Here is a 20,369-nt window from a genome sequence, read left to right as displayed (position 1 = left end):
CTCTGCTTCTAGAAATACTAGACTCTTCCCCCTTTCTCTGACCATTGCTACCTTCTCATTTGTAAAGAGCTAAAATAGGTGATGGTGAGAATAGAGAAAGAGAAAAGAAAATGCAAGAAGACTCAGTCTAATGAGAAGACTTAAAGGCCAGATATAGTACAGAGCTCCAAAGATATGGAGGAGGAATTTAGCCTACCTAAGTACCCCAAAAAGAGACAGGCTCCTGAGGTTGGAGTGAGGGTCAAATGCCTCACCCTTTCTGTTCCAGGCCCTCACTACCCTGTCTCTCTCAACTTCAGGTGGCTGAGAAAGTCTTTTGCCCTAGTTTCAGGAAAAATCCCAGTAGTTAGATAGTAATAGAAAGGACTGGAGCCAGAAAGCAGAAAGATGCCTGTGATGAGACAGGGGTGTGTCTGTGTCTCTGTGTGTGTTTGTGTGTGTAAGGCAGGTGGGAAGGTCATGGGAACACAAGATCACACAACCACCCCAGGACAGATAAATGGGCCAAATTCAGGGCTCATATCTAGAAGAATGGCTATCAGATTTCTGGGCCTCCACCACTTCCCTCATGCCCCCATCCTAGCAGCTGGGTAATCACTCGGCATCCGTTTCTGGATATGAGCCAGCAACCCTGCCCACTTACGTCTGATGGCTGGCAGGCCGGCGGGTGACGTTACACACTCGGTATTTCCTCTTCATCTGCCCACAATGGGTCACCTCCACCTTCAGTCCTGGGGGGAGGGAGTAGATAGAGAACTAGGAGAAGTTTTAAGGGAAGAATCCCACCAAGAATGAGCTCAGCTACCACCATGATCTCAATCTACCCAACATCACAAAGGCCAGTTTTTATATCTCAACACGCTGCTCTTCCTCTGCTGGAACTCATTCTATCCCCATCTTCATCACCAGTAACACTCACCTTTGATCTCCTTGGTGAATCGAACTCTCTGGGAATCAGTTAGTGGCTTGGGCTGCTCATCAATGTTCCTTATGTCAAGCACCTCACACATGAACTCAATGACTGGCTGTGCTTTGTAGAAAGCCGTGGCCGAAACTGCAGGGATAGGGCAGGGAACAACTCAGAGAAAGCTGGAGGTCTAACTGAGAGGGACACGTCTATCCCTGGGGGAAGAGGCTCAGATGTCCTAGAATCCCAGGATTTAAAGCTTAAATTCAGTATTGCTAATGTCCAGTGGTTTCCATACTGAAATCTACAGTTATTTCAAGGGGTCTGAGAAGCCATGCACCATAGCATTAACAATTATTATTCTGATCTTTATTTAGCGCCAACAAAATCTGCATTATAACTTAGTATAATAAATAGGCAAACATACCTTCTATGGCTTAAATATCATGTCTTGCACCTCTATGTACTATTACTTTTCAAACATATGGATACTGTTATGATGAAATACAAACTTATTGAAAGCATTACTGAATTAAAGGTAGCTTGTCATCTTATATTTCTTCCTCAGTGGATACAATAACTATACTGGGGGTGGGGGAGAGAGGTAGAGGAGAGAGAAATCTATGCTGAAGTTACAAAGGGCTCCCCCTTAAAAAGATTTGGAATTATGGGTTTAGCCCAACCCTGTGATTTTAGAGAAGAGACTTCTGGCTCCTTCAGAGTAGTAGAACAAGGTGGGAATTGTGGAGAAACATTGACACTGACTGTAGAGCTGGGAAGGTGCCTCCCCACCCCCACCTCTGTCACTCACCATCAATATTCAACATCATTTTCCACATGGCTGGCCGAACAGACTGGTGAAAGCCGAACCAGACTTCACGCCCACCCCCCAGAGGGTGGTAGTATCCCTCAGGGGGAGAGAAGAAGGAACGGCCAACAGGGGTGTACCTAGGAGGGATGGGTAGAATCCTGGTCCCTCCAGTATACCACCATCAACTCCCTCCCCACCCAATAAGGAAAAACCTTGGGCCAAGAGACTGGACACCCAGGTTCTAATCCAAATTCTACCTCCTCCCCACTTTGTGTCTGGGGAAAGAGCATCTGTCCTTTGCTAGATTTCCCTTTCCTTTTCCAAGAGGGATGAATTAAGAAAATACTAGGGAGATAAAATAGAGAGAAGGACTTAGAACTCTTCAGAAAGGAGATACAATGGGTTTATAATGTCTCATTTGTACTAACCCTCCTCTGTCTGGGGAATAAGAGCTACTTGTTAACACAATATCCAAAATATCCTTCCCACCCAGTCTGGGTATCTCCTTTCCCTATTCCACTAAGACCTTCTTCACAAACTGAGCAGAAGTCATTTGCTCCCCTCACCCACATACCTCATAGATGCCAGGTGTCTCATGGCCACATCCAGGGCCTGAACAGATTCCAGAGGGACAGGAATCTGTCCACTGACCAGGGCTTCGTGAAGCATACGCCAGCTGACAATGGCCATCCATTTGATGGAAACCTTGAAGATCCGATCCTTCCCTTCACCAGGGATTGTCACCTCAAAGTCCACCTTTGAGAGGAAATAGAGAAAAGGAAGGGAAGAGAGATAGCTAGCATTCATATCCCTGTCCCCATTCAACCCTATTATACTGTAAAGTTCATGAGGACAAGGGTTACATTTTACCTAAATTTTCTATCTCCCTGGGGCCTAATATAGGATTGTGCACACAGTAGAAAAATGACAACTGGGTTTAAAGAGTGAATAAATCAATGTCCTCCCATATCCAGATCCCCAATTCTTCCTGAAAAACAACTCCTTGGCTAGCAGGTGTCTATATAAACAGGTCATCCTATTCAATCCTGTCTAGTTCTAGCTCAGCCAATTTTGGGACCTAGGAGAGGAATAGGAAGTTACCAAATACTGTCCAGAAGGAAGTTTTTTTATATCTATACATCTTAATCCCATCTACTGGGAACTGAGAGCCCCCTTGTTTCAGGCAATGTGCTTTAGATTGAGTCAAATAAGAGGACATAAAGCTTTGTGCTTAGACTAAGCCCATGCTGTGGACTACTTATTGTGCCCTGGAAACACATCAATCTCATACAACTTTTAACCCCTTACCCTTTCATTGCCAATAGGCAAGGCAGTAACTGTGTAGATGTTCTTCTTCCCATCATACACAGGTTTCCTGTCACCAAAAATCTGTGGCTTGAAGTGCTGAACCATATATTCCACCACCTCTCTGTAAGGAAGGAGAAGAGAGCTCATAAAGTCTTTAGTTCCAGAAAGTCTTGAGAAACCACCTACAATTGTCCCTCAATCTCCAATACACAAGGGGAAAATGCATCTCAGGGCCACAAATACATTTAACAATATTTCATGATGAAAGAGTGCTTCATAAAATGCAAAGCACTTCCCCTCCTTAACAACCCTGAGAAAAACAATTACAATCCATGAATTATTATTCCCATTTTATAGATAAGGAAACTAAGGTTCAAGAGATCAAATGATTTTCTCAGGATAACACAGCTAGACAGTAACAGAGCTAGATTTCCAATCCAGTCTTCTCCTTCCAAGAACTGTGAACGCTCTGTCCCTCTAGACAGTGTAGTCACTCCAACTTTTTCTCTCATCCTCAATTTTGAGGGGTTCCTTCAATTGGAAAAGTATGTGGGTTATGAATGTACCCATTAGTATTGAGGTGACCAGGGTTCAAGGATTCCATCCTACAACTCTTTCTAGAGATCAGAAATCGATCTAGCTAGAAGACTGAACATCCTCTGTAAGCCCAAGAGGGTCATGATAAGACAGAGGAGTGTAAAACAAGACACCCTCTTCCCCCCCTCTCCTTCCCCTCCCTGAGGGCTACTGCTTTGTGCTTTCTCATTTCACTCCTTAGATTTGGCCAGGTGCTGGGGAGGAGAGGTAGGAACAAAATGCACAGTCTGCCCATAATGTGGCAGGGAACAGAAGGAGAAAGAAGGGGGTTAAGGAGAAGGAATATGGACTTCAAGATCTCTCCTTAGTCAGGAAGAGGAGGAGCAGGGAGTTCCAAGTCAAAAAGAAGAAGATAGGGGGGTTCCAAGTTAGGGAAGGAAATGATGGGGGGAGGATTCTGAATAAGAGAGGAGAGGGACAAAAATTTCCCAGTTGTACAGGAGAGGGAACAAGAGGCTTCTGAGTCAGGGAGGGGAAGTTGGGGAAGGGAGGGGCATGTGGTTCTAGGTCAAGGAAAAGAGAATGGAAGGGTTTCAAAACAGAAAAAGATCTTGGAAGCTAAGGGTTGGGGGCTCAAAGGGGCTGCAATACTTGCCTTACCTGTTGACTCTGCGGGGACACTTGTCCGGTTTGATGTCCACCTCATAGTGGTAGACGTCGATCTTGGGGATATCTACCTCGAAATAGTTGGCCAAGAGCTTGATGGGCTTGCCTACAGTGCCTATCCCAGGCCGTCTCGGGGCCTGGAACACCTGCTGCAGGGGAGGCAGGTAGGTGCCTGCAGCTATAGAGGAATAGAGCAAAGGAGCTCAGGCAGAGAAGTCACCATCATCTTGTCAATTCACTTCACTTCAATTCATCAAACATTAAGGGCCAGAGCAGGAAAAAATCCTTTTGAACTCAGCTGTAAAGGGTTTTTCAGGAAAGACTTCTTGAAAGTTTATATTTAAATTGGGCTTTGAAAAAAGGGGCTTTCCCCCAAAAAACCACGTGTCCTAGGGGAAACCTGGCCCAGTTTTTGTGTAGAGGAAGGGACTGGAATTACTATAGGCTGACTTCTTCTAACCAAGTCTCCACCAGGTGCAAGAACCCTAATCTTCTCCAAACAGACCAAATATCCCTCAATTGCTGATTTGAAGGGTTTTACATGTCTGGCCATTGGGGAAAGATCTTCCTACTATATAACATCCTAGTGCAAATGCAAACACTTTCCCTCCTACAGATCCAATCTACCCCTTAAGCTGACCTTGGGGCTTCAGAGGACTAGCATTCTGTACCAAAAGTGTCACCCATGAAAGCTAGCCAGAAGAGTCCGGGGACACAGAGCTCCTAGGTCTTTTCAAGCACAGGGAAGTCTGGGAGATAGGAGGGAAAGATATTCTTTGTAAGATGCTTTAACCCACACCCCCCTTTTCTCCCCCCCCCCCCCCCCCCCCCGTTAGATATCTAATTTTCCCAGCTTCAATCAGGGCCTAAAGTCTGCCTTCTGCCTCCCCTCCCCCCAGCTCTCCATAGCAAAAGCTCCAAGTCTTCTCCTCTTTCCTTCCCTTCCTCTCCCTCCCTCCAGAATCGATTCCTGCAGACAGACAGAAGGGGCCCTAGGGGCGGAGCCAGCTTTGGCCTCTCCGATCCCCCTGGGTTTCCAAGGCTGCCTGCTTGGTCTGCCTTTCTTTCTCCTTTCCACAGAATACCCCCCCCCTTTCCAACCCCATTCTGCAGCTGGGGGGAAGGGGGTCACTGTCAGGCTCTGAGCCTGCTTTGTCTTCCTTCTGTTATTGTTTGATCTCACAGGGGTCCCAGGGCCTGGGGGAGGGTGGGGTAATAAAACCAGCCTAGATCAGGCACTGGGAGACAGACAAGACACCTCCCCCCAGGCTCAGCTTTCACTGTCTGGACAGCAGGGCCCCTCCCCCCAGCCCAAACACCAAAAACTACTGTCCTATCTCTTGGGGTGGGGGTGGGAGGTGGAGGAAATGTGTAGGTCAGGGGGAGTTCAGAGAAAAAGAGGGATAATTTGGGTACTACAGGTCCCACATTCTCACTGTCCACTCCTACTCTTAGAGACCAAAAGATAGAGACCCTCCTTTCTCCAACATCCACCTGCTTGCAAAGCTCTCTCCCAATGGTTCCTACAAACGGGAAAGGCCCCAGTGTTAGGCCCCTGCTTCCCCCCAATCCCTTTAATCCCCAAGGCTCTCTTAAGGCATTCAGAGCCCAGCTTTCAGGCTAGCTTGCAGGTGACTAAAATGCCACCTCCCTAGCTCCTTACCTCCCCAGCCCAAGGAGAGGTATACTCCCCTTCCCTCCTGCCTCAGCTCACCTAGCCCCAGCACTCTACCAAGCACAGGCCAGGCCAGACACATATGCAGACGTGCATTAGATAGCAAATGCTAGAGACCCAGCTGCAGAAGTTGACAGCTACACAGAAGCAGACATGGTGCCTGACACACAGTAGACAATCAATAAATGTTGACTATATGAATGAACAATGACAAAGAGCCATATAAACCCAGGTCCTCCTAGAGCTCTGTAGATTCAGACATAGAATCACAAACTGTTGGAGTCAGAAAACATCTAGCCCAACCCCTTTTCATCTGATGGATGGAGAAACCCCAACTCAGAAAGGAGAAGGGCCCAAGGTTACACAACAGCAAAGCCGGTACTCAAATCCTGCTCCTCTGACCTGCTCTCTCCACCATACCATGCTAGACAGATGCAAATATAAACACACACACACACACACACACACACACACACACACACCACCAGCAGCAGCACATGGACATTGCAGCCAAAATTCACAGGGAGAGCCTTGGTCCTTCTACAGCCACCTAGAGGTTTCATAATCTGCTGGATTTTCCAGTAGCCTAAGTGGGAAAGTGCTTCCCCCTACTCTAGCCTGCCCTCTAAGGAGAGGATAGCAGGGCCCTTCCCCCATCCCTGACACCAGAAACTACTGTCCTATCCTTCCAGGGGGGCGGGGTAGGTCAGAAAGAGTTCAGAGTAAAGCAGGGATAGTGGGGACAGTATAGCTCCCATATTCTCATTGACCCCTTTTAGTCTGAACTGTGGGCTTCAGAGACCACCACAGAGATACCCTCCTTTCCAGCATTCACAATGCACAGACCCATCTCTTTGCAAAGCTCTCTATCAGGAGAATCTCCTCCTCACCCATCCATTGCAGGATCTAGAACAGGGGTTCATAACTGGAGCCCATGATTTTGTTTTCTAATAATTTAATAATTGTATTTCAATGGAATTGTTTGTTCTTATACAGCTGCATATTTATTTTCTGCATTTAAAAATATTTTTCTGAAAAAAAAAAACATCCATAGATTTTGCCTGCCAGCCAGAGAGGTCAGCCCTGCCCCCCCCCCAAAAAAAAAAGAATCCCAATTCTAGAACCTGCTGCTGTCTTTAGACTATGGATAGTGGGCATTCAAATAGAGGCCCAAATATTTCTTCCTTCTTACAGGCTGACCTTTGAGTTATGGAGGGGAAGTCCAGGTTGTAGAGCCCCAAGGTTTAGAGACCTGGGGGAAGAATCCAGCTCCCAGGGGTCTCTAAAACAACTATTCTGGTTCAATATTAGTCTAGGGCAAGACAACTATATGCTTTCTTCCCCTTCCCCGCCCCCCCAAAACAACAAAATCCAATTTGAGCTGCTAGAATTCATCTGAGTATCTGGGAGGAGGGAACTCCCAGCAGCCTGGGAGACAGAGGAGGGGCAAGGAGGCGGACTCCAAGGGGTGCCCTCCACCCCCACCACCTCCTCTCTCCCTGGGGCTGACAGACGGGACTTTGTGATGCAGATGAGGGACTGGAACCCTGGGTCTCAGAGCTGGGGGGAGGGGGAGCGACCAGTCACACAAAGCAAGTGGTGGTGCAGCAGACAGATCAGGGGAGATAGAAACCCCCTAACACCTGTTTTCTACTTTCTTGTGGTGCTCCTCCCTTCCACATGCTCCTGGGTGGGCAAAAGCCTGGCTCAGGGATTCTGGAGTCGCTTCCCAGATCTCTGAAAGACCTAGAATTTCACTCTCTCACCCTGAGTCCTGCCTTCAAATATGAGCAATATATTCTGAGTGGAGCTAGAGGGTTGCAATTAAGTGCTTAGAGATTTTGAGAAGGAAGAAAATCAAAGATTAGTTATGTATAGTAGAGACATGTATTAGACGTGGGTTTCTTGGGAATGACAGTTTGAATTAGATCCTATTGAAGACCGAAGAAGAATCACCTTGTACAAATTGATTAACTAAAAATCCTAAATCAAGTGCCTACTATGAGACACTTCCAACAGAAACACACCCATATAAACACAGATGTGTGCACACATGTATAAAGACACAGGCATATATGAGCACATGCACAAACACGCCTGGATATAGACACAGACCCAGAGAGAAACAGCCATGCAGAGGCTCAAGAACCTGAAAGCATCTATCCTCTCCTTTTCAGAAGGATAGAAGTTCTGGGGTAAGGAGACAAAGTGAATTTGTGCCCCAAGGGGCTCTTCAGTTACCCCTTCTTTCCCCACAAATAGGAAAGGAAACTCTTTTGGAGCTGAATGGGTGAGGGTCAAGGAAAGCAGCTCTAGCTCTTCCCAACCTGGGGCATCTAAACTCAGGCTCCCTCATAGGTTAGGTTCTTCTTCAAACAAAAACTAGTTGACAATTTGTCTGGGATGCTTTTCTAAGTAACAATTGGAGAGAAGGGGGTGGAGAAGGCACAGGTGCCACCCAGCTTGGATATCAGTTGATTTCAATACTGTTTTAAAGAAGGCTGGGTATCTGAGACACTCTTTAATAGGTTCAGCTACTTCTAAAAGGCACCTTCCCAATCTTGATAGTCAGATTAAAAAAACAACAACAACAACAAAAAAAAAAAAACACTTTACACCTAGAAGAAAGAAGTCTAGTTCACTGGTCCTTTGTTCCAGGCCCCATCTTCAATTCCACAAGACAAACATTAAGCACTTACTGTGTACATCATTTAGCCTATTGCAAACCAGTTGGCTAACAGGACCAACTAAGGTCCATGGTTCACTGGAGTAAAGGTAATGGGTCACAATAAACTGAGTCCCAGGATTTGAAATAAGATTCCTAAGGTAGGAATAGACCAGTATTTATTAGTCTTTGCCACTTAATGGTTCTAGCTATATGACCCTGAGTAAGTCAGTTAACTCCTTTCAGCCTCTAGCTCTTCATCTGTTAAGTGGATACAATACTTATGCTGCCCCCAAAATGGCTAGTTAAATGGAAGCTGTCAATGTTACTGTCAAAATGAAAACTGCTTAAAATTCGATAATATAGCAGTACCATAGTGATGCTGGAGTTTGGAAATCTATGTTCAAATTCAGGTCACTGCAATGTCTATAAGTCTCAGTTTCTTCATCTGCAAAATAGCACAATGATATTTGAACATGGAGCTCACAAGTTACTTTTGGGTATCAGATGAGATAATTTGTGTAGCATATTTTAAGGTATTAACATAAATGTCGACTCATTATTATGACAGATTTAAAAGTGCTATATAAATGTGATCCATTATTATTTGTGGAAAATGAGGCTGGACAGGGGAAATGCCCCCCCCCCCCAATTCTTCAGTAACAACCTACAACCCAGCCTGCAAGGTATCTGTTAAAGCTACCTTGCAAATGGGCACCAAGGAGCTAGGCTGGTAGAAGTCATCTTTAGCCTTCCTACATGGCAAAGCAAATGAGTTTTCCTGATGCACAAGGCTATGGCTGGGAAAGTATTGGAGTAGCTATTTATTAGTCCTATGTAATCCTTTGGAGGTCACTACAATCTCAATCAAACTTAATTTTCCCATCTATAAAATGGGGATAATAATAGCACTTACTTCAACAAGGAGGATGATCATGAGGACTAAATGAAATATTATTTGTAAGGTACTTTGTGAACCTTAAAGTACTACAAAAATGTTCCCCATAAAGTCACTGTGTTGTATTATAAAGAGCATTGGACTTAGACTTAGGAGAAAATTGGGTTCAAAACCCCCTTCCAACACTTTCAAGTGGTGGCACCAAGGTAAGCTATTTCATCTCAAAGCCTTACAAAAATATAAACCATAGCTGTAACTATTAACTAGCAGTGACATTCTCTTAATACACATGTATACCTGACTGAACCTGGTCCACCAATCCATGCTCCCTCATCTGAGGAAGAAATGTCAGTCCTTAATTGCTCTCTTGGTTTATGGGTGGGTAGGAAAGGGTTTGTGGAATCAGTTCCCTGATGGCCAGCTAGATTGCTGAACAGAAAGAAACAGGATAGCCTCACAGAGTACCTAGACGCCACCTTTTCAAATTTCTAGATTGACTTGCCTCAATTTCCCTATACTGACTCCTTCATTTCTTCTTAACCACGGAAATTGGTCAGTTGAGGCTGATCCCCACAAAAATTGATCCATAATGGGGTTAACTTACTAGCAACACTCCCCATCTCTGGCCCACAGCCTCGTCCTCCCCCAGTCCCCCAAGTGTGTATAGTGGGAGGCAGCAGGCAGCAGGGGCCTGGATTGTTTTGTGTCCAGGCCCCTGACAGCTGCTCTGAGTGGGGGAGGGGAAAACTCCGGCTGGCTCACTCGGTAGACCCTTAGCGCAAGCAGGGCTGGGAAAGGGATTTTTTTTTTAATGTTCTGAAATCTTGACACCCAAAAACGTTCCAAAGGAATCAGCCTTTGTGCAGGGATTTAAATTGTTGTTTCTCCCCCACGTACCGAAAGGGGAGGAGGGACCCAAAATCTCACACACCTCCTCAATGTGAGGGGAGAGGGATAGACCTGGGCAGTCTCCAAGCCTTCCAACAAATCTAACCCAGAAGAGAAAATCAGTCCTGATGTTAGAGGCAAACCCGGGGCCAGACTGGCTTCCTCGGTTTCCAACCTCACACTCCACCTCCCCATCAATATTCCAGTGCGAGGCTCCTTCTATCTCAGGGGCCCCTCCCCAAACCAGTGTCAGCATCTATTAGTGCTCGCCCCCACCCAATCAATGTCAGTTTCTAGGCCGTTGAACCCTCACATCTGTCTCCAGGAACTGAAATCAACATCAGCTTCTAGGCCTTGAAACCCTCAAATTTCTGCCCCTCCATCCAACTATGCAGCAGAAAAAGGAGCTGTGCTGGCTACCCCAAACGTAAGGCGTCCCCAGGATCCGGGAAGGGGGAAACTCCCCCAAATCCCACAGCCTATGGAATCTCAGAGACAGGGTCTCCTCCCCCTGCCTCCCCCGCCCCCACCCCACCCGGACCCCAAACTGACTCAACGCAACCTAACTCTGCGCATGCTCGGCCTGGGAACCCCCCCCCCCTTTACCCCTCACTACTTCTCCCCACCGCCCCCAGACCTCAGGCCCCTTCTCCCAATTCTACTTTTTTTTTTTTTTTAAACTGGAACACAAGAGTCTCCTTCTCTACCAGGATCCACAGCCTGATCTCCTAGCCTTCTTCTCCCCATCCAAACCCCCAGCCTCAATCGCGGCCTTCCTTCCCCTCCCCCACAGTTTTCTACACAGTGGGAGCATCCCCCTCCCCGAAAGCTCATCCCTTTGCTCAGACCGGGCCCCCAGCTTATCGGTTCCCCGCCCCAGCACTACGAACGTATTCTTCTGAGCCCGAATGATGTCCCCCATCCCACCTCAGTGCCCCCTATTCCCCAGAGCCTGGGAACCCCAACAAACATTAGGTACCACCACAACCCACACTCGTAGCTCTCCCCTTGCTGTACACACAAGATTTCCCCTGCAGCCAGGAGATACCCTCATCTCCGGAACCCCGGGCCTCGATCGTGGGGCCTCCCCCCAACACAAGTCCCAGAATCTTAAGAACCCCCTTCCTCATACACTCTAGACTCTCTTCTTCCCCGCAGGTGCACGGAAGCCTCCTCCCGTCACTTCCAAGCACATAAGACCCCCACCTCAGATTGCACACGTATTGCCCCCCATGCACACAACCCCCCACGCAGGTGCACAGGCCTTTCTCCCTTGCTCCTCGCCATGCACACATCCATGCTCACAAGTTCCCCTCCCCTTCTCTAGTGATATAGACCTCCCACCCACATACAGCGCCCCCCCGCCCCCCGTGGCACCCAGGCCTCCCCCCAAACAGGCCATTACCTGCTCCCGAGGGTCCCGCTTCCATCCCATATACCCGTGTGTTAGATCAGGCAGCCGGGAGTGAGTCTGGTGCACGGCGTGGGGGGGCCCGGGCCCCAGTTCGCTCCCGTGGTTCCCGCTCCCGGGCCGGGCTCCGCTCCCCCCCCCACCCCGGCAGCTCCCGCCCGCCGCCGCCGCTGCTGCAAGCTCTCCCTGCAAGCAGCCGGCCAACCCTTAGTGCGCAGGCGCGCCCGCCCCGGGGCCGAGAGGGTGGACGGGAACAAGTCGAGCCCGTCTCTCCTACAGCAACAAAGGCCAGCGGAGCAGGGAGGGAGCGGAGGCTCTTCGAGTGGCCGCGCCCCCTACCGCCCAGTCGGTAGCGCTGCACGCCGAACCCACCGGGCTTTGGGCTCTGGGGCTCCGGGCTCCGCAGCGGAGCAGGTGGGCTTGCATCTGCACCCCAGGGCTCTCCCACCAAGGGAGGGGCTCTACTGGGCTAGCAAGGGGGAGGGGAGCCTGGAAGCGGATAGCGTAACACTGGCCCGGCGCCAGGATTCTCCCCGGCTCTGTAGCCCAGAATCTTTTGTCTGACAGTGGCAGCCTGGGGCAACTGTAACCTCCGGCGCTCCCGCCCACCCTAGGGATACAAGAGAAATACATAGTTGCATCGGACCTGCTCTTAGGGGAAACTATTAAACGAGTCCCAGCTCCGCTACTTACTTACTACTCTGGGGCCTTTGGGTAATTGCCAAGTCTCTGAACCTCAGTTCCTCGGTCTGCAAAAAGAATATAACTACGCTACCTATTCTCGGGGTTTTTGTTGTTGAGAGATAAGCATTTTTTTAACCTTAACATCCAAGGGAAAGGTATATTATCATTATGATAATTAATTATCATTATTATAATACCAAACAATGAAGTGAAGTGAAATTAGTACGGAACTAAGGAGGAAGGAGAGCTGAGTTCTACTAAATCAATTTAATTCAATTTCTTTATCGAGCACCTAGTATATTCATAGATCTAGAGATACAAAGGCAAAAAGAAATGGTTACTGTAACTAGGTGTGAAATACACATCTGAATACAAAATATGTATTTTAAAATACATAGTAATTTAGAGAGTGAAACTAACAACTGGGAAAATTAGACAAGATCGCTTGTAGCAGGTGGTACTTGAGCTGAGTCTTGAAGGGAGCTAGGGATTCCAGGACACAGAGGGGAAGAATAATATTACAGGCATAAGGAAAATATGGGAAATGGAAATGTCCTGTAAGAGGAACATCTAGTGGGCCATTCTGATTGGAATGTAGAATGCCGTAGGAATAAAATGAAGACAGTCTGGAAAAATGGGCTGCAGCCAGATAGATAGCCAGATAGATAGTATCAAATAGGTACATCTATTTTATCTTATAACGCAATAGTAAACCATTGAAATTTCTTGAGCCGGAAGTGAAATGGTTCTAACAGTTACTAATTGGCGGTATTCTAGGCAAATTACCTCCCTACCTATAAAAGTAAAAAGGCTTAGATCATGTCCTCAGTAAGGTTCTTTGCAGGAGAACTGGTGTTCTGCAATACCCAAGAAGCAAAATAGGAAAGACGATTAGGACTTCACTAAATATGGCCAAGTGATAGGTCATACAAGAGAGAGGTCTCGCTGTAGAAACAGCGACCGAAATGCCAGTAAAAAGAGACAGGATTAGCCAAAAAAAAAAAAAAAAAAAAAAAAAAAAGCACGGAGTTATAACTAGGGTGAGAAGATTAGACTATAGTCCCAGTTGCTAACAGCATTTACATTACTTTAGTAGCTAGAAAATACTTAGTTTAGCACCTAGTTAACAAGAACTAATTAAAATGTAAAGCTACCAGATGGCAAGCTCAACCTGTGATAGCACTTCTCGCCATATCTCAGGATTTTGTCCTACGGTTTTTGATACCCAGCCACCACTTGAGTTTGTCCAAAAGGTTGTCAGTGGGGCATGTTTTGTGGTGTTTGCGTCAGCATTTGTGTGTATGTGTGTGTGTGTGTGTGTGTGTGTGTGTGTGTGTGTGTGATGGTTAACTCATGGTTCTACTCAAAAGAAAATTATTTTTCAGAAAAGGTAAAATCAAAGAAATGGCCAAACAAAAGGAAAACTAACATAATGCAGAAAATATTATAGATGAAAAGATAATGATGCAAAAATGCCAGAAGGAATGTAGGTATTAGTACCAATCTTAGTAATCTGTGAAAAGGAAACTGGAACTATTGTGGGTTATATGACATATACAACAAATAAAGTAAAAGAAACAATTTTGGGGCATAAGAATGTCACCCAAATAGCTTTCCCTTCCTAAACCCACTTTGAGCATATCTTAAACTTTAGCAAAACTTTAAAATTTTTTTGGTTATCTTTTTTTTTCACATCATCTTTGCCTCCAAATATATTCCTCTCTCATTGCCTCCCCAGTAAGTTACCCCTTGTTAAAACACACACACACACACACACACACGAAAAACAAAGAAAAAAGCAGGTTAGCAAAACTAACCCACATATTCAACGAGTTTGAAAGTATATGTAAAGTTCTGTACCAAGTCCTCCACATCTACAAAGAAGGAAAACCTAATCATGCTTCCTTAAATTTCATTTTTGTTTTTCTTTCCATTGTTGTTTCATTATGTATCTTGCTTTTCTAACACTGCTTACTTCATCTAGCATCTGTTTATATGTCTTCTCCTGCTTCTCCAAATTCTTCATTTACATTGCTTTTTACTTAGCAGAATCTTTTTTCTTTAATATCAATATGAAAAAAAAAATCCTTGGAAATCAAAAGACCTGGGTAAAGTTCTGCTATTAACTGGCATAGTCACTTTCATGGTGAGCAAGCGACTTAACCCCTTTGAGTGTGAGTGACTGGAATCCCAGTCTCAAAAGAGATCTCAGATTCCATCTAGTCCAACAAATATCTAAATAAGAACAACTAATAAATGGTCATCTAGAATTCTGTTAGAGAAAAATCCTTTAATTTCCAAGGATGCTCATTCTTAATTATCAGGAAGCTTCTTCTTCACCTTAAGCCTAAATATACTTCTTCTAAGTAACAGCCCTTCAGATATTTGAAGACAGCTTTTATCTCCTATTTCCTTTTCACCAGTTCTTCATCATTATATGATATGCTCTCCAGACTTTTGCTTTCCTTCCTTTGGTCCTACTCCTGCCTGTCTGTCCTTTCTAAAATCTAGTGCTTTGAAATGAACAAAGTACTCCGAGAATAACTTGACTAGCATGTAGGAGAACCATTCCTTGTTTTATCCTGAACACTATGCATCTCATAATCCAACTGAGCATTAATTATTTTGGCTTATATTGAAATCAAAATGAAAACCCTCAGAGGTTTTTCATAAAAATTAGCATCTAGAGTTAGGTGGATGGCACAGTGGATAGAGCACTGGCTGTAGTAAAGCCAGGGGGGACCTAAGTTCAAATCAGGTCTCAGACACTTCACACTTGCTAGCTGTATGACCCTGGAAAAGTCACTTAACCCCAACTGCCTCACCAAAATAAAAAAGAAAAGAAATCATTTTCTAGCCATACCTTTCCCTGTAATTGTGAAGTTGATTTTTTTGAATGTTTTACCTTGTTTGATACAGCCTTGGTCTAGCCTGTCCAGAGATTTGGGATTGACCCACTGGCATCCACTTTCTTAGGGAGCCCCCAAAGTTTACTATTGTCTGAAAGTTTGTCAAGCTTGCCAACTATGCTTTCTTCCAAGGCCCTGATAAAAATGTTGAACAGTATAAGACTGATACCTAGACAAATACCTGAAGCATTCTGTTAGAGACTTTCCTCCAAGCTATTGATTACTATTCTTTGGGTTCAATCATTTGGCCAGTCTCAAATGCTCCCAACTATAACGCCATCCAACCCAAACATGTCCATCTTATCTGTGAGCATAGCATGGGAGATTTTGTAAATGCTTTTATAACAGTGATGTGGGCTTTGATGGCTATCCCATATGAGGTTTGAGATGCTCCTGTTGCCATAGCAGCCCACATCAGCTCTGGTCTTCCTTCTTTGAGCCCTCAGGAAAACAAAGCACCAGTTTGCTATTAGCTATAAAATAAGGGAGTAGCGTTCATGCTGAACTAAACCACCAGGCCAGTGAGCCTTTCAAGGTATTGCTAATCCATGCACTAAAGAATTATATTAATATCTTTTCAAACACATGCCAACTACCCACCCTGCCAAACAAACCATATGTTTCATGGGACTGGACAAGAAAGAAACCTTCATTGACTGGGTTCTGAATTTAGACCAGGGATTGATGGAATAGAGCTACATATTATTGGAAAATTGTAGGGAGACTGATGGCTCACCTCTCTACATCTTGCAGCTAGAAAATTTCATAGCTCAATTACTAATCGTTATATTTCACAAGAAGATAGCTTTGCCCAGCCACATGATGTCGTAGATATTTCTAAAATCGCAAAGGAAACTGCTCCATTGGAACACTTGGCCCATTTGTTTTCTGATCCTTCATCTCTCAGCCACAGGTTGTGGAAAAGGAATGAGGATGCAGTGTGATGCTGTTGAATAGGCCCTGGCTTCAGGTGCTAAACTGGAGCAGAGAAAGCAGGGAAGCAGAGGGGAGTGAGGAGGCTTGGATTAGGATTGGTCGCCTGGCCTTCCCACCAACCAATAAGGTTTCATAGCAAATCCCAGTCCATTTCTCCTATGTGCTCACCTCTGCGGGCTGGTCGGTCTATCTCACTTCCAAGATGTCTTCTCATCTCTATACCAGGAACCCCTACAGCGCTGCTCTCCAGGAACAGTTCCAGCTCTCCCTCCACTCTCAGCTCAGGCTGCAGCGGCAATCAGTTACAGCAGCAGCAGCAAACAGCAGCCTGCCAGCAGCTACCTGACCCGTAGAAGCTGTCTCTCCCTCCTGTTTTGCTGACAAGAGACCTGAAGAGCAGACTGGAAGGTCTTCTTAAAGGCTAATGAAAGAAAAGGTGAAAGCAAAGAGCCAACCTACCTATTAGCATGCAAATTTGATAAGCTTGTAAAATCTCACCCTGTCTTCCTGACCTCTTACATGGCTTCATCCTTTCCCCCAAGCAGACGCTTGGGCAGTACCACTTCCAATGTCTTTCAGACTTTACTTTCCCAATGAAAATCCTCAGTATGCCTTCAGCTCCCACAGTGATGAAATACGTTGCAGATCTCTTCTACCCTTTGCTAAAATATACTTCATCTATAGTATTCCCCTGACCTACTGGTTTAGTTGTCTCATGAGAAAGAGAGAATATTTCTGAGATGCATTGAATTAAAAAATGTCCACATATTTTTTTTAAAAAAGGAAATGATGTTATTCTAAAAGAAATGCAAATGACTTCATATGTAAAGGGGATTGGATTTTTTTGTCTTTTCAATGGGTGGGAGAGAGAATAGAAGAAGAGGGAGAATTTGAAACTGAAAATAAAAATAAATGCAGAAAAGGTAACAAATAGAGCAATTTTATTATTGTCTAATTTAATTTAACATATCTAGGCTAATTTTAAAAAAGTTCATGGTTTCTTATACATTCTTCTTTCCTTATTACTGTGCTCTACAAAACTATAACCATAGTTTTCTGTTGCACGCTGAGGTTTGCAAAACACTTTACATATATAAACTCATTTGATTCTCATAACAACTCTAGAAGGTAAATATTAATATTATCCCCATTTTACAGATGAGAAAACTAAGATAGGGGCAAATATCTAGAATGCTGGGCCTGGAATCAGGAAGACTCATCTTCAGAGTTCAAATCTGGTCTCAAACATTTGCTCCTGGGCAAGTTACTTAACTTCTTTCTCCCTCATTTTCCTCATCTGTAGATAAAATAGCATCTATTTTCCAGGACAGTTAAATGGCATACCGGATAGAAGTCTTAAAGTCAGGAAGTTGCATCCTGAGTTCAAATCTGATCCCAGTCATTTTGGACTTTGGACAAGTCATTTAACCCTATTTGCCTTGGTTTCCTCATTTGTAAAATGAGTTGGAGAAGAAAATGGCAAACCAGTATCTTTGCCAAGAAAATCCCAAAAGGGTCAGGAAAAGTCAAACGCTGCTGAAAACTATTACTTTCCATTGATAATAATAGCTAGCAGTGCTTTAGAGTCTGCAAAACATTTTATAAATGTTATCTCATTTGATCCTCATAACAACCTTAAAAGATAGGTATTCACAAACAAGGAAATCGAGACAGCCAGAGGTTAAATGGTTTGCTCAGAGTCACAGCTAGTATTTGGGATTGGATTGATACTAAGCTCTTCCTGAAGGTAGATCTGGAACTCTCTCCTTATTGTTTCACCCCATTTTTCTGTTGAGAGAAGGGATTGTGCGATTCACCATCAGTCCCCTGGAGTCAAGATTGGCCATTACATGCATCTGAATTTCAGTGTATTGTAGTGAGTTTTTATCTTGACTCTGTTGTGGTCATTGTGCATACTGTTCTTGTAGATCTGCTTTCTTTAAATTGCATCATTGCATAATTCATTCTTATGAACAACTTAGCTAGTTTTTAGTGAGCTTTGCTCTATTTTCTAAGAGCTCACATACCATTTCTTTAATAATATATTCTAGAAATTTGCCAGGAATAAATGATACTAATTGGTCTTTAATTTATAGACTCCATCCTCTTACCACTTTAAAAATTGGGACATTTGCCCTTCTTCAATCCTTCTCCAAAATCTTTCAAAATTCACAAATAATGTTATTCAAAAATCACATCTGCTAAGATTTTCAGGACTCCCAAGATGTAATTTATCTAGGCCTGGTGACAAATGGATTGTGAGCACCTAGATGCTGATTATTTTCTCACTCACCCTAGGTTTTTACTCCTGGATAATCTTTCTTGTCTTTTACTTCCAATTCAAAGATTTTTGCTGGCAGAGAAAACAGACGTAAAATCAGAGTTCAGTAGTTCAGATTTATCTTATTGTCATCTGATAACATCATTTCATCCATTCTGAGCAACTATTGTATGTAACCCATCTTTTTTCCTTCTTTTCCCTCCAACATAACTACAAAACAAAAACAACTTTTTTTCAAAATGTTTTTTCAAAAAGTTCAGAAATTTTTGTTGTTTTTAATCACCAGCCTCAGCTTGTTATGGCATGTCTACATTCCCAACACACTCTATTGAGTGACATCTGCTCTTTTTTTTTAATTTGTGCTGTTATTCATGCCATTTTCCATATATAGACACTAAAAACACCACTCACCCCAGGTACCTGGGGCTCATGACCTACACCAATGTCTGTCCTTTAATCATTTCGATTTACCTGGGTTCGTTGCTGAGTAATTCTGAGTTCTCAGCAGGTAAAGGAGGCTTCCCATTCTCACATTTTTTGGCTCATCACTCCCACCCCGGATTTTTTTGATCGGAAAAAAGTTTATAATTTTGTCTCTATTTTGGGTTTTCCCCTAAAAGCGTGTAAATTTAAAAAGTACCTAATATATAACATGAATCAGACAGAAGCTAAGTCATTTGCTACCACCCAGAAAGCAGTGCTAAGCATAAAAGAATCACAATGTGCCTTAACAGAAAAATTTAGACAGGATTCAATGTATTAACCTATTGCTACTAGTACAGCAAGTTGAGGGGCTGATATTCAAGTTTTGTTGGGACATCAAACAGGTTTTTGCATGCCTTCTAATTTATTTCAGTTTTTGAGGGTCTGTAGATGCTACAGAAAAGAAATACATTAGAAAGGCTAAGGCAGCCAAAGGCCCTGATAGAAACCTAACTAGTTGTGGACATGTATGTGATAGAGTCAAATGAGTACAGAACTTGGAGTCAGGAAGACCTAAGTTCAAATCATATCTCTGACTGTTATTAGTTAAGCAACTCTGGGCAAATCCCTTAAATACCCTATGCCTCAGTTTCCTCATCTGTAAAATGGGAATGATACCAGCACTTATTGTTGTGAGGAACAAATGAGTTAATATATAAAGCACTTTGTAAACTGCAGTATATGCTTTAAGGAGCACCATAGAAATGTTAGTGATGATGAAGATGATGATGATGATGATGATGAGTGTATTCCATGTAGGAAGTATGGTGCCTGCTGCTTCTATGTTGTGCTCTATAAAATCACATCTTATCACTTGGAGAGCTGCATCCAAGAGGACTGCTGATTCGTCGCCCCCTTTTCTTCCATCAGTTCCAGCACCCCCAGTTATCAGGTCTTCCAGCTCAGTAACCAGTTAAATGACTCACTAGATAAGTGGATAATGATTGGAAGCCGACTGTCAAAGTTCCCACTTTGGCTGCACCTGTTTTGAGGTGGGGGAAAGGGCAACAGTGTCTTTTTATTGCTTAAGCCGGATTGTATCCTTCTTTTTTAAAGATACTTTTTATAAAGACAGTAAATCAGACAGGACCTAGGTTACAATTGGCAACAGTATACAATAACTTTCAAAATTCTCTCCTCCGTGGACTACTCAAAACACAAAGCTATTATAAAACTCAATGAAGAGTCTTTACTTTAATACTTTAAATGGAAAAAATTTAGAATGAAAGTGCATGCTTTCACAGGGAAAATGTTTTTTCCCAACTTTTCAAAAGATTACCCCTGAATTCCAAGGAAAAAAACGAGTACAG

General features: G+C 44.1%; 1 protein-coding gene across 1 annotated transcript in view; it reads right to left on the bottom strand.

Annotated features, from left to right (window-relative positions):
• Positions 1-11,928, bottom strand: part of AGO1 (argonaute RISC component 1) — a 35,192-nt gene extending 23,264 nt beyond the window's left edge. The window contains exons 1-7 of the mRNA XM_003765340.4: positions 11,761-11,928; positions 4,224-4,407; positions 3,027-3,147; positions 2,293-2,474; positions 1,719-1,855; positions 920-1,054; positions 644-731 (exon numbers count right to left, since the gene is read on the bottom strand). Coding sequence (XP_003765388.1) covers positions 644-731; positions 920-1,054; positions 1,719-1,855; positions 2,293-2,474; positions 3,027-3,147; positions 4,224-4,407; positions 11,761-11,785 — 872 coding nt within the window. The 5' untranslated portion in view covers positions 11,786-11,928. The remainder of the gene's footprint in view (positions 1-643; positions 732-919; positions 1,055-1,718; positions 1,856-2,292; positions 2,475-3,026; positions 3,148-4,223; positions 4,408-11,760) is intronic.
• Positions 11,929-20,369: the final 8,441 nt, after the last annotated feature.

Source organism: Sarcophilus harrisii, chromosome 3 (assembly GCF_902635505.1).
Source record: "Sarcophilus harrisii chromosome 3, mSarHar1.11, whole genome shotgun sequence".
Taxonomy (NCBI): domain Eukaryota; kingdom Metazoa; phylum Chordata; class Mammalia; order Dasyuromorphia; family Dasyuridae; genus Sarcophilus; species Sarcophilus harrisii.
The sequence above is the reverse complement of the archived record's forward strand: the minus strand, read 5'-3'. Positions and strand labels throughout refer to the sequence as shown.